This window comes from Hypomesus transpacificus, chromosome 2 (genome assembly GCF_021917145.1).
Source record: "Hypomesus transpacificus isolate Combined female chromosome 2, fHypTra1, whole genome shotgun sequence".
NCBI classification, from domain to species: Eukaryota; Metazoa; Chordata; class Actinopteri; order Osmeriformes; family Osmeridae; genus Hypomesus; species Hypomesus transpacificus.
In genome coordinates, this window is record NC_061061.1 from 4239992 (window position 1) to 4255585 (window position 15594).

Sequence of the window (15594 nt, forward strand, 5' to 3'; positions counted from 1 at the left end):
CTCAACCCATCAAGGTTTCGTGAGATTTTCCACCATTTCTGTCGACTTTTTGGGGAATATTAGAAGGGTGACTTTACGAGCTGCAGACGTGGATGGCTGGCAGGCCAGTACATAAGTTGCTTCTCTTCCCATGGGCTCTGCAGTCAAGGGACCAGACGCGTCGTTCGTTAGGATCGGCCCGATCCTCTCCCTCCATTCTCCCTTCCAACCCTCCTCCCTCCCTTGCATTATCAGTGCCTACTCTGGGCTGTGCTGTTAATCGTCTCCCGGGGGTGTCAGTCTGCAGAGTCCAGGGAGGTGGGGGAGGGTGGGTGTGTGTGTGTGTGGGAGGGGGAGGCTATATATCTCAGGAGCAGGAAAGGAACCTCAGGAGGAAACCTCTGTCTCATGGGGCTCTGCGGTGTCCGGCTCCCACGCCGACGTCAGACACCCTTCGACTGCCGCGTCTTGATCCTGCGTGTCCAATGGCGTAGATCAAGTTATCCGCCGAAAATACATCGCCGCCCCAGACGGCTTGCTGGTGTTCCCTCTCGTTCCCCTTCTCCTCCTGTACGCATCACCTTGAAATAAAACGCAGGTCTCATGTCTAGGGGCAGGCCTCGCGGAGCGAACTGTTCTCCCTGCCAAGCTGTCAGGCAACAGAGAGCTATCTGCTGACACGTCACCCAGAGTAAATCAGGTCCATCGGTGTGACAGGTGTTTGTCCACCTGCTATAAACATCTCTTCCACGCCTTGCCCGTGTCGACCACTCAGGGGTTATTTACCGAGACCCAGACTCCTCTCCCTGGGCCTTTGCTGGCTCTAGTAACACACCTGTGCTTCTCTGCTGCTTGGCTTGGCTAGTTAGCGGGTTGAGTGATGACCCCTGGCTGCCTGGGTGTTGGATGGTTGGGCTGTGTTCCAGGAAGATGAGAGATGTGAGAGATGCCCCGACTGAAACTGGACCTGCCTGCCTCCGCCCCTCACTGTGAAGGCCTCACAGAGCAGCTGCCAACTTGTCAATCCTCAGCACTCTGATCACCGCTCGCGCTCGGCCCGCTCGCTCTCTTTGGTCCTTTCTCTTTGCTCTCTCTCTCTCTACCTCTCTCTCTACCTCTCTCTCTCTCTCTCTCTACCTCTCTCTCTCTCTACCTCTCTCTCTACCTCTCTCTTACCTCTCTCTCTACCTCTCTTACCTGTCTTTCTTCCCCTTTCTCTCCCTGTCACCTCTCTCTCATCCTCTCATCCCCTACTCTCACCCCCCCCCCCCCCCACTCTCTCTCACCCTACCCCCCGTGGTTAATGACCCCTCACCCCCAGGCACAGGCTCAATGTCACTGCTCCTGATATAGCAACCTGACCATGAGACGGCACCTGGCTCACAGCACAGGAAGTACAGGACTGGGGGGGTCGGATTACCCAGAGTGCCAGACCTCGCTGACCACATCGCCATGCTCACTCCCATTCACTGTCACTGTGGGTCGGCCGCATATGGCAAGGTTTACACCCTGTCAAGCTAACCTTGTGGTGATTTAGTGACGGTACACATGTGACTGGATCCATCAGACCAGGGTCAGCATGCAGGCACTATTCTGATTCACACTGAGGGGAAGGGCAGGTCCTTCCTTGGGGGGGCAGGGAGCAGAAGCAACCCAGTTTAGGCAGAGAGGGCTCTTTCCCAGGCTGCTAATGAGGAGGGGTGACAGGGAGAGCCAGCAGAACTGCTGAGCTCTCACTCTCGTGACCTGAACTCTCTACTAAGGGGGTCCAGGAGGGAGCGTGTTGGGAAGAAGATGCTTCAAATGTCATTTTATTCACACCTACTGCAAAGAGAATTCTAGGTAAATGTATAGACTAGATACTAAGGAGAACAGTATATTTTTGACTGTGTAACACCAACTGCAAAGAAGAAATAAAGATAAAGACTATCTTTCTGTCTGTCTGTCTGTCTGTCTGTCTGTCTGTCTGTCTGTCTGTCTGTCTGTCTGTCTGATAGATCTATTGATAGATCAATCTATCTGTACATTATGAAATTCATTCAGATACTTAGATAATTCTTACAACACTTATCTACAAAATGTGGTGCACCATCTTACAACAGCTTTATTGGAATGCAGATTATTTCACCTGCATATAAAACTTGTCTTGAGACAATTAACATTCCAGGAAATGCTAATTATGTGAATTTACCATACTCATTACATATGTATTACATGAGTAGCAGGTGGGGTAATTTGAGTAATTTGTGACTAGGTGGAGACTCTGGGATGATGGACGGTGTCTGGAATAGACAATCTGAGCTGGCTAGGATCTACTGCAGAGTAAGGAGAATTTAGGCTCATCATAAAAGATTTTTCCTTGCCTCTATTTCACCCAGACACTTTTATGCTTTTTTTATTTTCTGCCTCATTGCAGCCGTGAGCAGCCTGCTGATTTACACATGCTGGCAGTGAAGCACAGAGGCCTCCAGAGATAGTGCCCTCTGGACCTCCACCTCTCCATCACTCTGTCTTTCCATCCCTCCGTCCCTCTGTCCCTCCATCCGTCGGTCCCCAATGAACCGTCTTCCCTCCATATCTTCATCCCGCCGTCCCTCCACCTCTTCATCCCTCTAAATGTCCACCCCCCCCACGGCTCCACCACCTCCATCCCCGTCTTCTCACCCCCATCCCTCTTTTCTCCCTCCTCCTAGCTGTGTCCACCTGGAGAACCACCTCTCCTCGTCTCTCATCTCCAACAAGACATTAGAGTGCTGGGGTGAGCCTGGGATGGGCGGACACACTGCCCCCTCCAAACCTCACACAAAATCCATTAAAACGCGCAAAGAAAAGGCGTATCGATTCTAGCCCTAGATAGAGTACAGCCATATTGCAGCGCTCACATTTCATCTCTAAGGCTCTCAGAATGTTCCAGAACATTGTCCACGGATTCCCAAGACCACCCTGGATAAAAAAAGCACGAATTGAAAGTGTGTCATGTGATGCCTATATAGATTCAACTGCACGAGTGTGTTACTTTCTGTATGCTTGACTAGTTGAACCAAACTAGTATTTAATCTCAACGTGTGTGTGTGTTTGTGTGTGTAGCAGAGTGCACGTGCGCATGAGCCCATGCGTTCGGAAGGCCGGCCACCACAAAACGTTGCGTTGAGTAACACACACCGTCCTACAGTCAGCTTCAGGCCCCCAAAGACTCATGTCTGATTTCACACACCATATTGTTTTTAGGATGGAAATTATGGTACAATGATTCCCATTTCCTCTCTCCCCTCAGGCGGCGTGCGCCGAGTGTAGAGGAGGGAGTAACGTTTCAACGGCTCCTGATTCCTCCAGACGAGTGTAGAGGAGGGAGTAACGTTTCAACGGCTCCTGATTCCTCCAAACGAGCAGCCGCTGCCTGCCTGGCAGGCGTCATCACACTCGTTCGCTGTAATTGCTCCAACCGAGTGGGACAGCGTCAATGCTGTCTGCCTTGCAACAATAGAAACAGCAGGTACAGCCAGGCAGAACCGAGCAGAGAAAAAGCCGGGCCTGTCGGATTTGATGAATGACAGACAACTCCCACGTCAGTTCATTTTCATCACTGACAAGTTGACTGACTAAGAGAAATGTTGCCAGGTTTGAGATGGCAGCAATGTTTTTTTGTTTTTGTTTGTTTTCTTTTTTTGTTTTTGTTACAAATTCGAGTGGGTGTTAGCTAGCATGCACACACACACACATACGAGCACATACACACATACTCAAACAAGCACATACACACACACACGAGCACACGGGCGAGAGACGGACAGATGTGACGGCGTTGTGTTGAAATCCTCTTACCCAGTTGTCTGCTGCAGATTGTTTGTGGGCATCAGTAAATCACTACATGACAGTGTCATCAAGCCATACGGAGGATCAATGTCCAGTCTGTTTAAGCTATAAATAATTCAAGCTAAGCTGATGAGTCATTATAGTCCACATACAGTCATCCTGATTCTGTATTTCATTCAACTGCATTTAACACTGACCATGGTTTTCAATTGGCTGTGAGTTATCTAAAGAGAATAATCATCACACATCTCTGTCTGTTTCAGCTACATTGTGTTCCAATCACTTCCTTGTTCAGAAATAACCTATTGTGGTTTCAAACAGCTCCTTGCGGAGCTGAAATGGCTTAATCGAACACAGAACCTTTTTTCCCCACAGGCTGCTTTTATTGTGACAAACGGTTCTGTGTATCCCCCTTTTAGTTAGAAAGTGAACAGCAGGACACAAGGCTATAGATCCAGTATATGTGAGCTGGGCTTTCTGCTCATCCTGCTCCCAGACCACGGAACATCAGATTTAATATCCCAGGCCCTGCTGCACTGCTGTAGGTGCTAATGGCTCCTGTGTAATGTGGTACTTAAAATGCATGAGAGGGCCTTGATTTTTCAGTAATTCACCTCCAGCAGAGCAGATCCACTCCCCGGACGCTCCATTTGTTTTAGCGTCTGCAGTGTGCTCAGTCGCAACCCTGTTTGCGAATTCCCACAGTGGGGTCTTGGGTTCAACGTTTTCAGCACCGTGATTCGTAAATTAGGTAAACGAGTACCTGCGCACGTTCATTTAAATGTAGATCATTCAAAATAGGCTTAATTTCAAAAGAACATTGCACAAAAAGTGCTAGTGATTTTCCATCGACTGGAATTGAGTTTTAACGCGAAAAAGTAAGTTCTGAAAGCACATTGACAACAATGTGCAGCAGACCACAAGAGAAGTAAAGAGAAGTAGGCTAGTGACTGGGTCGCTGGCAGGGGGAACTCTCTCTGCAGAGCCCTCTCTCACTTTCCACCGCATCTGTGACAGATAGAAAGCAGACCTCGGAAAGAGACAGAACCGTCTCTATCTCCAGGATCGATTGGCGAGTCAGCATCATCTCACCGCTGTTCGCTATTCCGCTACGGTTGTGTGTAACGTGCCGACCTGGTGACAGACTGTGTCCTTCGCACTCTGAGTCTGCACACGGTCGGTTTAGTTTTCATGCTTTCCCTCACTGGCCTCGGAGAGTCGAGGAGACCGCTTTGTCAGAGCTGTTAACCGATCGATCGGCGCAGGTCTGAGGTGTCAGCGACGTGAGGGTGGAGAGACAGCTCTGTCACGGCGGTCCGCAGCAGCCTTCAACCCAGGGTTAAGAGCTAGCAGACCAGAGCAACAGACAATTAGGGCACATTCAATATCTCTGCTCTGTGTAGCTCTGTGTCAAACTAGTGTAGTCAATGTTACAACTCAAGGTGTAATGCTGAACAAAAGGACCGACGGTTGTGTGTGTGAGAGAGAATTTGTGTCGTTGTGGGTGTTAAATCAAGTTCTTCTGATGGATAAACGGTCCTACGCATTGATTTCAACATTACAGCATTTCGTTTTTATCTTTTTAACTGAGGTTTGGAAACCTATACTCTATCACTTAAATCAGACTAAAATCATCCTTACAGACAGTTGTTATAATCTTCTAGAAGTCATAAAGACTAAACCAGAGACAGCATGAACCTACAGGGGAATAATATAAACACAGCATATAGGTAGTTGTGTGTGTGTGTGTGTGTCCTCTGCACAAGACCTCAACAGGTCAGTCTTGGTGAATAATTGGATTGTTCTGTTATAAGCCATGGACAAACCCCTTTTGAATATCAAGCTGCACCACATGCAGACAGGCCCTGACAGCTTCATTACCTGTGTGTGTCGCAGTGACGGCAGGGTAATGCTAGCTGCACACAGGCCCTCTCTGACAGAGGGCACACACACACACACAAAGCTTTAACAAGCCTTTTTCGAGTGAGACGTCCTCCCCTTTCGCCCAGTTTGGGTTTTTCTGAACCTTCCCACGGAATGGAGCAAGTCCCCAGGTGACATCACCTGTCTGTCACGCTGCCGTGAGCCTATTGTCTTTGCTCGTTCGGAATGCATAATGAATATCCTTCTCTCCTCAGGGAGATGTGCTAATCTAATTAGCTGTACAGATGTGTCAGCCACACATCATTCTGCTTAGTGGTCATTACCTTTGCATAAGCATTGCGGCCCTCTCTCTGGGAACACATGAACACACGCGCTAGAACACATGAACACACACGCTGGACAATGTACACAAGTGAAAACACACACACACGCATGCACGTACACCCTAACGGGACATGCATAAATGTTTACGGTAGTTGTTTGGAGCTAAGCAGGGTCTCTCACTGTCCCTGCACATTGAGACTGCCTGGCTGTTCCGAGTCCAGGTAGGTGGACACATGACTAATGAGAGTGCATGTGCGTATATGTCAGTGGCGTAACTATAGGGAGTGCAAGGAGTGCAGCTGCACCAGGGCCCGTGGCGAAAGGGGGCCCGTCCTCGATCTCATCGTAAAAGTGAGACAACCTGACCGGGCCCCTTAAGGCAATCTGACCGGGCCCCTTTCACCGCTGTAACACCGCAAGTTGAGGATCACACATGATCCAGTGTTATCAATTCGCAAACATTTCTCAATTATGGTGTCAGTTATTCAGAATTATGAGCTATCACCTGCCCAATAAACATTTTAAAAACAGTCAGTGTTAACAACAGCAAATAATTAATTTTTCCTAATTTGCCTTTTGCTGAATGAAACAAATGTCGTTTTTATTAAGTAATATTGCCCTCGAAAAATAGCAAGGATGTCTGGGTAATATTGTTGTCAAAGATTCCCGCCCACCCACACACGATTGTTCCCATCCAGTTGTTGGAATACCACAGACAGTTGTTGTTGGGATACTACAGTTGTGTTGCATTAGTGTTTTGAAGCGAATTAGGCTACCCCATGCCATGCCCTTTAACATAATAGTGGCTCCAGAAAGCGGCAGGAACGAAAAGAGCAAGATGTAAGGGTGGCAAAGCTGTCAAAACTATGCTCATTTGGATTGTGGCGAAGCGTGTTGAAGAGGACGCTACGTCTGACCCCCAGCCCGGCAACAGCAATGAGTGTGAAACTCAGCCACCAGGGTAGGCTAATAATTATATAACGTTTACGGTCTGGTGTATGCAGTTGACATGGCTATTAAACGTCATAAAAATGCACATATAGGCCTAGGCTACCAGGCAGCGGCCAGGTTAGATATAGTAAACTATGTGCAGGATGTAGTCGGAAAATAGCTAAAGCTAGATAGACTAAATGTAAACTAGCATATCTAACGAACATAAAATCAAATATTCACCATCGAAGTGACTGTTTTTTTTTTACTAGTACCCAGATAGCACACATGACAGATCGAAACGTCATTCATAACGTCGGATAAGCCTCGGTAAATGATCAGATTTTCTTCTCATCTCCGTGCTCTATTTCAAACGTCGCAGATACGTCGGCTCATGACTGACTGTTCCATTATGCTCATTCCGTGTTGTAGCAAGCATAATCTAGAGCCAGAGACTCGCGAGTCAGAGCCGTTCACTTTTGAAAACCGTAATCTATCTTCACATAGAAGGAGCAGTCGTTACCCTTAATTGTACATCATGAGTAGCCTAAATTTCCTTGCGCATTGCTAAACTGAAAACTCAATAATTTTGCCTGAAGATAGGTCGGTAAGGGGCCCGTTGGTGAGATCTGCACTCGGGCCTGCCAAGTCCTTGTTACGCCGCTGGTATATGTGTGTGTGAGTAAAAGGGAGACAGGGAGACAGAGAACGTGATGGTGATGTAAAGAGAGAGAGTGAGAGAGAGAAAGAGAGGGAGAGATACTTGTGTGTCTCCCGTAAGTGGACAAACGACAAATGAGATTGTGTGTGTGTGTGAGAGAGAGACAGGGACAGAGAGTGAGGGTAATAGAAAGAAAGAGAGAGAGATAGACAGAAAGACTCTCATCGATGTTCAGGAGTGTGCGGGGGGAGGGGGGCAGGTTCTGTCAGCACAGCAGTGTAGTCAACAGGGGGCGCTAACAGTCGATCCACATGGGACCCCTCCCAGACAGGAGCAAGTCTTTTGGGGGGGGGGGGACTGGCAAGATCCTGCCAGTCTTGACAGAGGGGGCTGGCTGCAAGGTGTCTGCTGACTCCCCTGGGACCCTATTAGACACAACGTCTTGTTAACCACACAGAGACTGCGCGGGCACAGGGCTCTTAGAGACTGTGCTTCATAGGAAGATTAGGGTTAGGTGCAGTCGATGTGGAAATGATGTTTGTCTGTTGGGGGAAACAGGAGTTGTTCTGGAGATGTGTCCCCACGTTGAGGGAGGCGGGCGGTGGAGAAGACAAAGGACACAAACTCTGCTCCTGTTGGCTCACTCTGTTTGCATGGACTGCTTAACGAGACAGCTGTCTCTCTGATTCATGCGAATCCATACATTAGTGAATATTAAAGCCCATTTGAGTCACTGGGAAATCAATTGGGCATTTGTTTATTGGTTGAGCCATACTTGATCCTATTACTATTCATATATCATATAAATACTGCTAATACCACGTCATTTCAATGGGTAGAATGTGTACATTTAGTATTTCACAATGTGAAATGGTTGAAGGCTTTACTTGGATATAACAATACTGCCCTCTGCTGGACAGATTATAAGATCCTTATCTAGAATAATTACCGGATTTCAGAGTGTCCTGGAGATGCACAGTGAAAAGCTCACCAAAAGTCTTTATTAACACTTTGTACAGAAACACCATTTAGTAACTTTACACAGAAATATATTTACATGTTTGAGATATTCCCAAATTCACTCAAAGTTGTTCAAGTGATTTAAACTGAAAGATGAAGTACTGTTATGTCCAGATAGTTTTAAGATCCCATGATGAATGTTAAGGATAGTGTATGTAACTGGTAGCCTGACTCCCAGTTCAGGGGATTAGGGAGTCTCCTCTTCCCTGTTAGATTAGGGTGCAGGATCCACAACCACATTGGTCTCTGCTCCCTCTGCAACCACACTGCTCGACTCCAGAAAGACAGGGCTTTGAAACAGAGAAGACAGGTAGAAGATGAGCTGATGTATTAATAACAGCTTCACAGATTCAACCTCACATTTGAATGAAAGTTATTAGACAATTAGAATAGATTTCAAACCAGGGTCTAAAGAATTTACAATTCCGTTAAGTGTGACACTTGTAACTATGCTAAAGTATCATGCAGTGTTTCCCACACATAGACTAATGTGTGGCGGTGCGCCACAGAATCAACACCGGCCGCCACACATTGCGTTTCGTAAAACTTTTTTTTATCGCTATTTAGGTTAAAACACGCAGCGTATTCGTTCAGCTGCATTTCCTTTCCCCTGCTCTCCCTCCGTCTCTCTGTCACTCATGCGTCTTTCTCACATATGCACACAGTCACAACGTCAGCACACGTTAGCAACAATGCATACATATGCCGTTCTAGTAAGACCGACAGCTATATCAGCGAGCCTTCAGCATCAGTGCCGTAGCTAAAAGTCGAGGAAAGTTGAGGCTACTTTTCGCTAGGTACCTTACTCACATTTACATTTAGCCATTTAGCAGACGCTCTTATCCAGAGCGACTTACAGTACTCGAAGTTTCCCCTTCGTTCTTTTGGTGAGAAGTCTCAAGAGCTAGCTACTTACCCGGCGTCATGGAGCCGACCAGTTAAATAGTTGTTTAGCACTAGCGTTGCTACATGCCTAATGCAGAAATGATATGTTAGTTGTTGTTAATTTGTTTGGTCTGACAACCCCCACCCCTCCCCGCCACAATTAGATTTCTAATCTGTGGGAAACACTGTATCATGAATCTTAAAGGGAAGCTCAAACAGGGTACAAGCCCCACCACTCAGAGGAGGAGGTCTCGCGGTCTTCCGACTGGTTCTCTTGCTGGTCATCCAGGGAGTGGAATCGTCGCAGGGCTCTGCCACAGCGCAGCACAGCCTGTTCCACAGTGTAGTGCGTCCTGCCTGCGGCACAGGCCTCCATCTGATCTATAATCAGGTCCGACTGAAGGAAGAGGTGCAGGCAGCTGTCGGACAACAGCAGAGAGCTCTTGAGTGTCCTGGAACACACAGATAACAAGCAGTTAGGCAACTATGTCTTGAGATTTCGAACAGAGTTAGTATACATAATATCATGTGGCGTTGATGTATTGTTTGGTGGTAGGATTTCGTATAATGTCACCGCTGAGCAACTCACAATTCCAGAAATCTCTGCAGCCCCTTCATTCTTTCTGTGATTTGCTTGGCATTGTTCAGGCTGAAGAACGGGTTCTTAGGGGGGAGCTTGGGTAACTTTACCCTGTCAATAGAAATGGAAACATTCCTCAATCGTTGCCAGAGTCGCCACACAAGGCCAACTGCGATGCCACACGAAAGTGAAAGCTTTACCGTTTGTAAATCAAGCAAGGGATTCATTTATAATGGGACCTGACAATAGCTATACAATCTGTACGTACATGAGCAGTGAGTTTTTCTGCAAGGTTTGTTTGAGCCATACAAACTCACTGTATCTTCGTCTCACACTTGAGATCTTCCTGGTGAAGCTCAGACTATTGGTCTAACAAACGAGGAAAATACAGCTTGCATTCAGTACGACTCATATATCACAACTGAGGTCAACCTAAATGAATCAGCAGAATATTGTACTTACGTGGAGACAGATCTCATAGTCTAAGTAGGCATGCCAAAAGTCATTCTTTTGCATCCGTGGATCCCGGACCCAGACACTGATAACCTGCTGCATTGGGAGAGGATTTGACTGGCTGAGCAACGTTGTCTGCAGCCGGACAAGTTGAGTCAAACAAGGGTGTTTTTTGTGTGTGTGAAGTACAGGAAGTGTGATTTGTGACTAAATACCACACGGAACAGAAAAAACCCCATCAAAAATCCTTGCAGCTAAAGAAATGCAGAAGTGTCCTATTTGTCATACATTTGAAATGTCCCACAATGTCAACACATTCATTTTGTACTGTTTAATACTAATGTTTGTCTTGAAAAGCCTTATACATTCCTGAGATCATCTGATTAGATTCATTGACGCCTAAAAACTTACCTGGTTCACCAAGTTGTCTGCTAGTCCTCTCATCCTCAAAGCTCAGACCCGAGTGGTTAAATGTGTTGAGTCATGGTTGTGGTACAGTACTCAAATCATCATTCCTGCTGCTCAGGTTTTACAAGACTAAGTCCAAAGGTATCAATCCAGGCATGGGACTAACGAGGCCCATTGCAGGCTCATAAAGTGCTTTTTTTTGGTACTGTTCAGCCTGTGTCTGTTGTAATGTGCTTTTATTTTTACTAACAGTCAGTTTATTGTTTGCACAGAGCAGGAGGAACTGTAGTCTAACAGTAATTATTCCTGTAAAGTAAAGTTTCCTGGTATACAGGTGTTTTTCCTGACCCGTGTCATATGACTCACTTGGTGCAGTACAGTACAGTACTGTACACTTACAAAAAAGACAGCACTATGTATGGAGTCAGAGGGCACCTCAGTCTAACGTATGATATAGTTCATATCAAGTTAAACACATTCGGAACGTGTCAGATATTTTACAATACATATTCAGCGTGAGCGCGACTCAAACACAAAGACGCTGGAGAGCAAACGGAACTCAGGACACCATCTTTATTCACAGATTCATGGTCGACAGAGAGATGGTGAGAGGGTCCACTGACTGTCCCGTAACACAGTAGTCATTGGAGACATGCAAAATCCATTAGTCCTGTATTTTCCAATGACAGGTCTGAGACTAATGGAAGACTAACCTCAATAACAGAGCAGCCTTGCTAAAGTGCTATCAAACATGAGCTAACTACTCACACAGTAAATATAGGAGTAAAATGCACACTTGGGATGAGTTTGGAAAGGTATTGTCTGGCTGAACATTTTAGAAAAAGTAAAACACAACTGACTAAAAACATGTCATTAGTAATGACTAAAAGGTGCAAAGATTTGGTTTTGAGCAGCTGCTTGGATATAACAATAAACCTAGTGTTCAGACATTCTTCATGAACCACAAGGGACATTTCCATGACATCATATTTGATTACCAAAGATCAGGTACAACTGGTTAGATGATACATACATCACAACATTCAAACAACACTATTCTACATTTATTAGTTCAATTGTATTAGTATTAGTTAATGCACAACATATCTGCAGCACATAATCAAACATACCCAACTGGGTACAAGGACTGGAGGTATAATTATTGATGGACAGTAGTTAACTATTCAGTCTAAAGATACATATCCTACATTTCACAACCATGAACAGGCCCAAGAGGAAGAGCTTTAAAGCTCAGAGGCAGAAATAATGTAGTTTTAATATGCTACTACTACTATATCTACTACATGGCCTTACTGTAGTTTGAGGGGTTCATATCTACATCCACACAGAAAAGGTAATAGTAGCAAAGTCCACACTACAGAAACCCCTTGCACAGTGATTGAGTCTGTTGCTACGTGAAAACACCAAGGGGCAGAGACACCAAGGTTGGGTTTCGACAACAACCACCATGAGTATTCCACAAAGGCATTGTGACCTTATCAAGCACCACAGGAAGCATTATAAATATCTGTGTACTGCAGCGATCTGCCTACTGCTGTTTGTCAGTTCACCTCCTTGCTCCGGCACACACACACACACACTCCTGACACACACACTCCTTACAACTACACATTCCCAACACACACATACACACACACACATTCACCCAACATGCACACACTCACGTAACAGGTGCACACGCTCTCTCAACACATACACACACACCCAACGACCACACTCTTCCAACACATTCTCTAGCATGTTCCAACACAAACGCGCACACACGTCCGACATACCCGCATGCCCTTCTGACACGCAGAATTCACTGCTCCTCCTCTCCACAGTGCCAGCTCAGCTTCTGCTCATAGAACTTGACGACTACCTGGGGACATCTGGCGCTGGCTTCACGAGCCGACAGCAAGGCCACCTCGTCCGAGTTCTTCCTGAAGTCACAAACAAAACGTCAGGAGTCACCGAGAGGAAAAAGTGATCTATCGTAACACAACCCCAAAATGCACACTGCACATCAGCTTCACTGAAGACTATGTGATCCAAGGTTACATATCCGCAGGGCTTGAAATGAACTTGTTTTACTTGGTAGCATTGGTGCTCCCAAAGGGTCAGGAGCACCAGCGAAAAATTCCAAGCGCCCACCGATAGTTTTCATGTTGTCTTTTCATCTCTTCAAATTTTAAGAAAGAGTCAGCTCCTTGTCATGTGACATCAGAGCGCAGGGACAAGGAGTGATTGACAGTTAATTTTAACCCATCTAAAATCTGCATTAAAGTTAACGTAAAGATGAAGTTTAACTGGTTATGTAATGTTGGATAAAACGTTAGACCGGTCACTGTATCAGCTCACAGCAGGCACATACTATGCAGTAGGCTAATTAGAGAGGGTCTTGTTAAGACATTTTTAAAAGGTTGCAACGTAAAGATTATTTATTACACTCGCACAAATGCTCCTTCATATATTTCACATACAATTTCAGGGGGCATATGCAACCAACATGGTCGCAATTTCAAGCCCTGAGTCTGTGCTTGACTTAACCTGGGATGAGGAGTGAGAAAAGAGGAAAAGGCTGTACCATTTGACCAGGAACATGAGCTGTCCTTGTTTGTCTGTGGAGCCGATGATGCAGTCAGGTTCCAGGTGAGTTGTGAGGGTGTTGGAGGCCTCTGAAGGCTGTTCTCCAGCCTGCTGGCTGTCTGCTTGTGTGCTGTCCCTCTGCTCACTATAGGCCTGCTGCTGGGACACACAGGTAGAAAGAGGAACGCTCACATCTTAATGTCAACAGGTCTTCCACAGAATCATGCCACGCTATGTCAACAAACAGGAAGACCTGTGTGTCAACAGCAGTCACATGTCACTGCAGTCTTAAATAAAGTGTTTTCAAACACTGTGTAAAAAACGTGTTGAAACACCTACGTTTACTCTTGATAAAGCATCGATTGAAACAAGCACTGTTTCAGTTCTACAAATCTCACCACAAATAACCGTTAACTGACTTGGAAACTTGATGTAAAAGTTCTGTGGATGACATGGAAACACTGATAACAATGATAGGATAACATACCAGGAATGCAGTAGATTCATGTCTGGAATAAGAGAGCTTCCTTTCAGGATTCTATATAAAACAGATACCGTTGTTTTCCTTCCAGACAGTGGGTCTTATGTCTGTTGGTTAAATTTATAATCTAGTTCATGATGTGGGTGGACATGCTTCATCATCAAAGCAGATACTCACAATCTCTGTCTCCTGCTCGTCTGCTTCCTGTTTTGGGATGATATCTGGATCCAGAACTTGCAGGTTCTCTACCTCATTCTCGCCAGTCAGGTGGAGATTTTTAAGAAACTCCAGAATGAGTTCCGGGCAATCTAAATTGTCTTCAGGTTCCCAGGTGTTATCAGCACTAAAGAGACAGACAGAGCGTAACGAGGTGCACTGAGTTTAACCTTGTAGGCTATAAGTATAACAATTAAAACGTTGCCGAATTGAGTACTTCGAAAGTTTCACTTACTCGGTGAAGCCTTTCCACTTTAGAAAGTACTCCACTCTTCCATCAAAGACTCTTCGACGGATAATTTTCTCAACCACAAACTCTTGTACGACAGTGGTCTCCTCTGGCTTCCTCTGTTTCACATTCTGTTTCTTTCTCATTATAAGCTGTGTAAGAAAATCACTATTTAGTAAAAGATACATTTCATTTTAGGAATTGTAGAAAAATATGAGGTGAAGATTAAATTCTACTTGATGTAATGTGGGTCATTCCATGAAACACGTCACGTTTCCTACTACTATGTGACGCGAGATCACGGAATGATAACACGCAAAATGTAGGGGCAGTAAATAGAGCTACTTAAAATCTGACAGACAGAGTGGTCTCTCCCTTCCTGCCCGTACTGTACTTCTCTATGCAGTACTGCACATCGAGTGTACCCAAAATGTACAAGCCTACATTCATTATTTTAATGATTGTACTTGTATCCATCACAATTTTTTTTACAATTCCGAATTGTAAATAGGCGACCGAACGCTTGGACAACGACAAAACGCACGAGTCTTTATTGTTAAGTATTCTGCATTAGTAGCCTACAACCGACTACTTATGTTTGAATGACTATTGACTACGTACAGTTTCTGTGGTGAATTTTTTCTTGCCAGAAGCTGCGTTACTTGTTGTACAGCCACCGTAGTTATTGTTCCCCCAAAACTACCGCCTGTGCATCCGTAAACATCCACGGTAATCGTTGGATTGCATAAAAATAAACTTTTCATGAATGAGAGATAACAAAGATGGCCGTGGATGCTCGGAGGAGGAAGTGGTTGCCAAGGGAAAAGGTCATGCCAGGAAAATCGGGGAGGAGACAAGCGGGCGCGTACGCCAACCACAGACCGATCCGCTGTCCTTCGTTAAATCCTGTCGGTTAAGTCCTATCTTCAGCTCTGTAAACCATTCCATCGGTACATTGATGAACAAATTTAACTGGAAACAATGGCTTTATCAAATAACACAATTTTCTTATTTAGTTCAGATCACATTCAGGTAGAGGTGGAATTATGAAATTTTCCTATTTGGTTCAGATCACTGTCAGAGGTGGAATTAATTGAAGGTAATAATAAAAATGTGTCATAACAATGCAAACAATTAAAAAG

General features: G+C 45.4%; 2 protein-coding genes across 7 annotated transcripts; both read right to left on the bottom strand.

The window, feature by feature from the left end:
* Positions 1–8534: 8534 nt before the first annotated feature.
* On the bottom strand, positions 8535–11037 carry snx10b (sorting nexin 10b). 3 transcript variants are annotated; one of them, XM_047041226.1, is made up of 6 exons: positions 10941–11029; positions 10539–10664; positions 10345–10445; positions 10086–10187; positions 9692–9948; positions 8535–9076 (listed from the first exon to the last, which is right to left on the bottom strand). In XM_047041226.1, exons 1-5 carry the CDS (start codon positions 10971–10973, stop codon positions 9708–9710), a joined length of 603 nt encoding a protein of 200 aa, XP_046897182.1. In that variant the 5' UTR covers positions 10974–11029; the 3' UTR covers positions 8535–9076; positions 9692–9707. The 3 variants fall into 3 exon arrangements, with proteins under 3 accessions (XP_046897182.1, XP_046897181.1, XP_046897180.1); XM_047041225.1 differs by having other exon boundaries at positions 8537–8901; positions 9730–9948; positions 10539–10625; positions 10941–11037; XM_047041224.1 differs by having other exon boundaries at positions 8537–8901; positions 9730–9948; positions 10941–11028.
* A 465-nt stretch (positions 11038–11502) lies between these two features.
* On the bottom strand, positions 11503–15264 carry cbx3b (chromobox homolog 3b). 4 transcript variants are annotated; one of them, XM_047041228.1, is made up of 6 exons: positions 15074–15264; positions 14459–14604; positions 14185–14350; positions 14014–14064; positions 13525–13682; positions 11503–12880 (listed from the first exon to the last, which is right to left on the bottom strand). In XM_047041228.1, the coding sequence occupies exons 2-6, from the start codon at positions 14596–14598 to the stop codon at positions 12760–12762; spliced, it is 636 nt and encodes a 211-aa protein (XP_046897184.1). In that variant the 5' UTR covers positions 14599–14604; positions 15074–15264; the 3' UTR covers positions 11503–12759. The 4 variants fall into 4 exon arrangements, with proteins under 4 accessions (XP_046897184.1, XP_046897183.1, XP_046897185.1 ...); XM_047041227.1 differs by having other exon boundaries at positions 13525–13685; XM_047041229.1 differs by lacking the exon at positions 14014–14064 and having other exon boundaries at positions 13525–13685; positions 15074–15263.
* Positions 15265–15594: the final 330 nt, after the last annotated feature.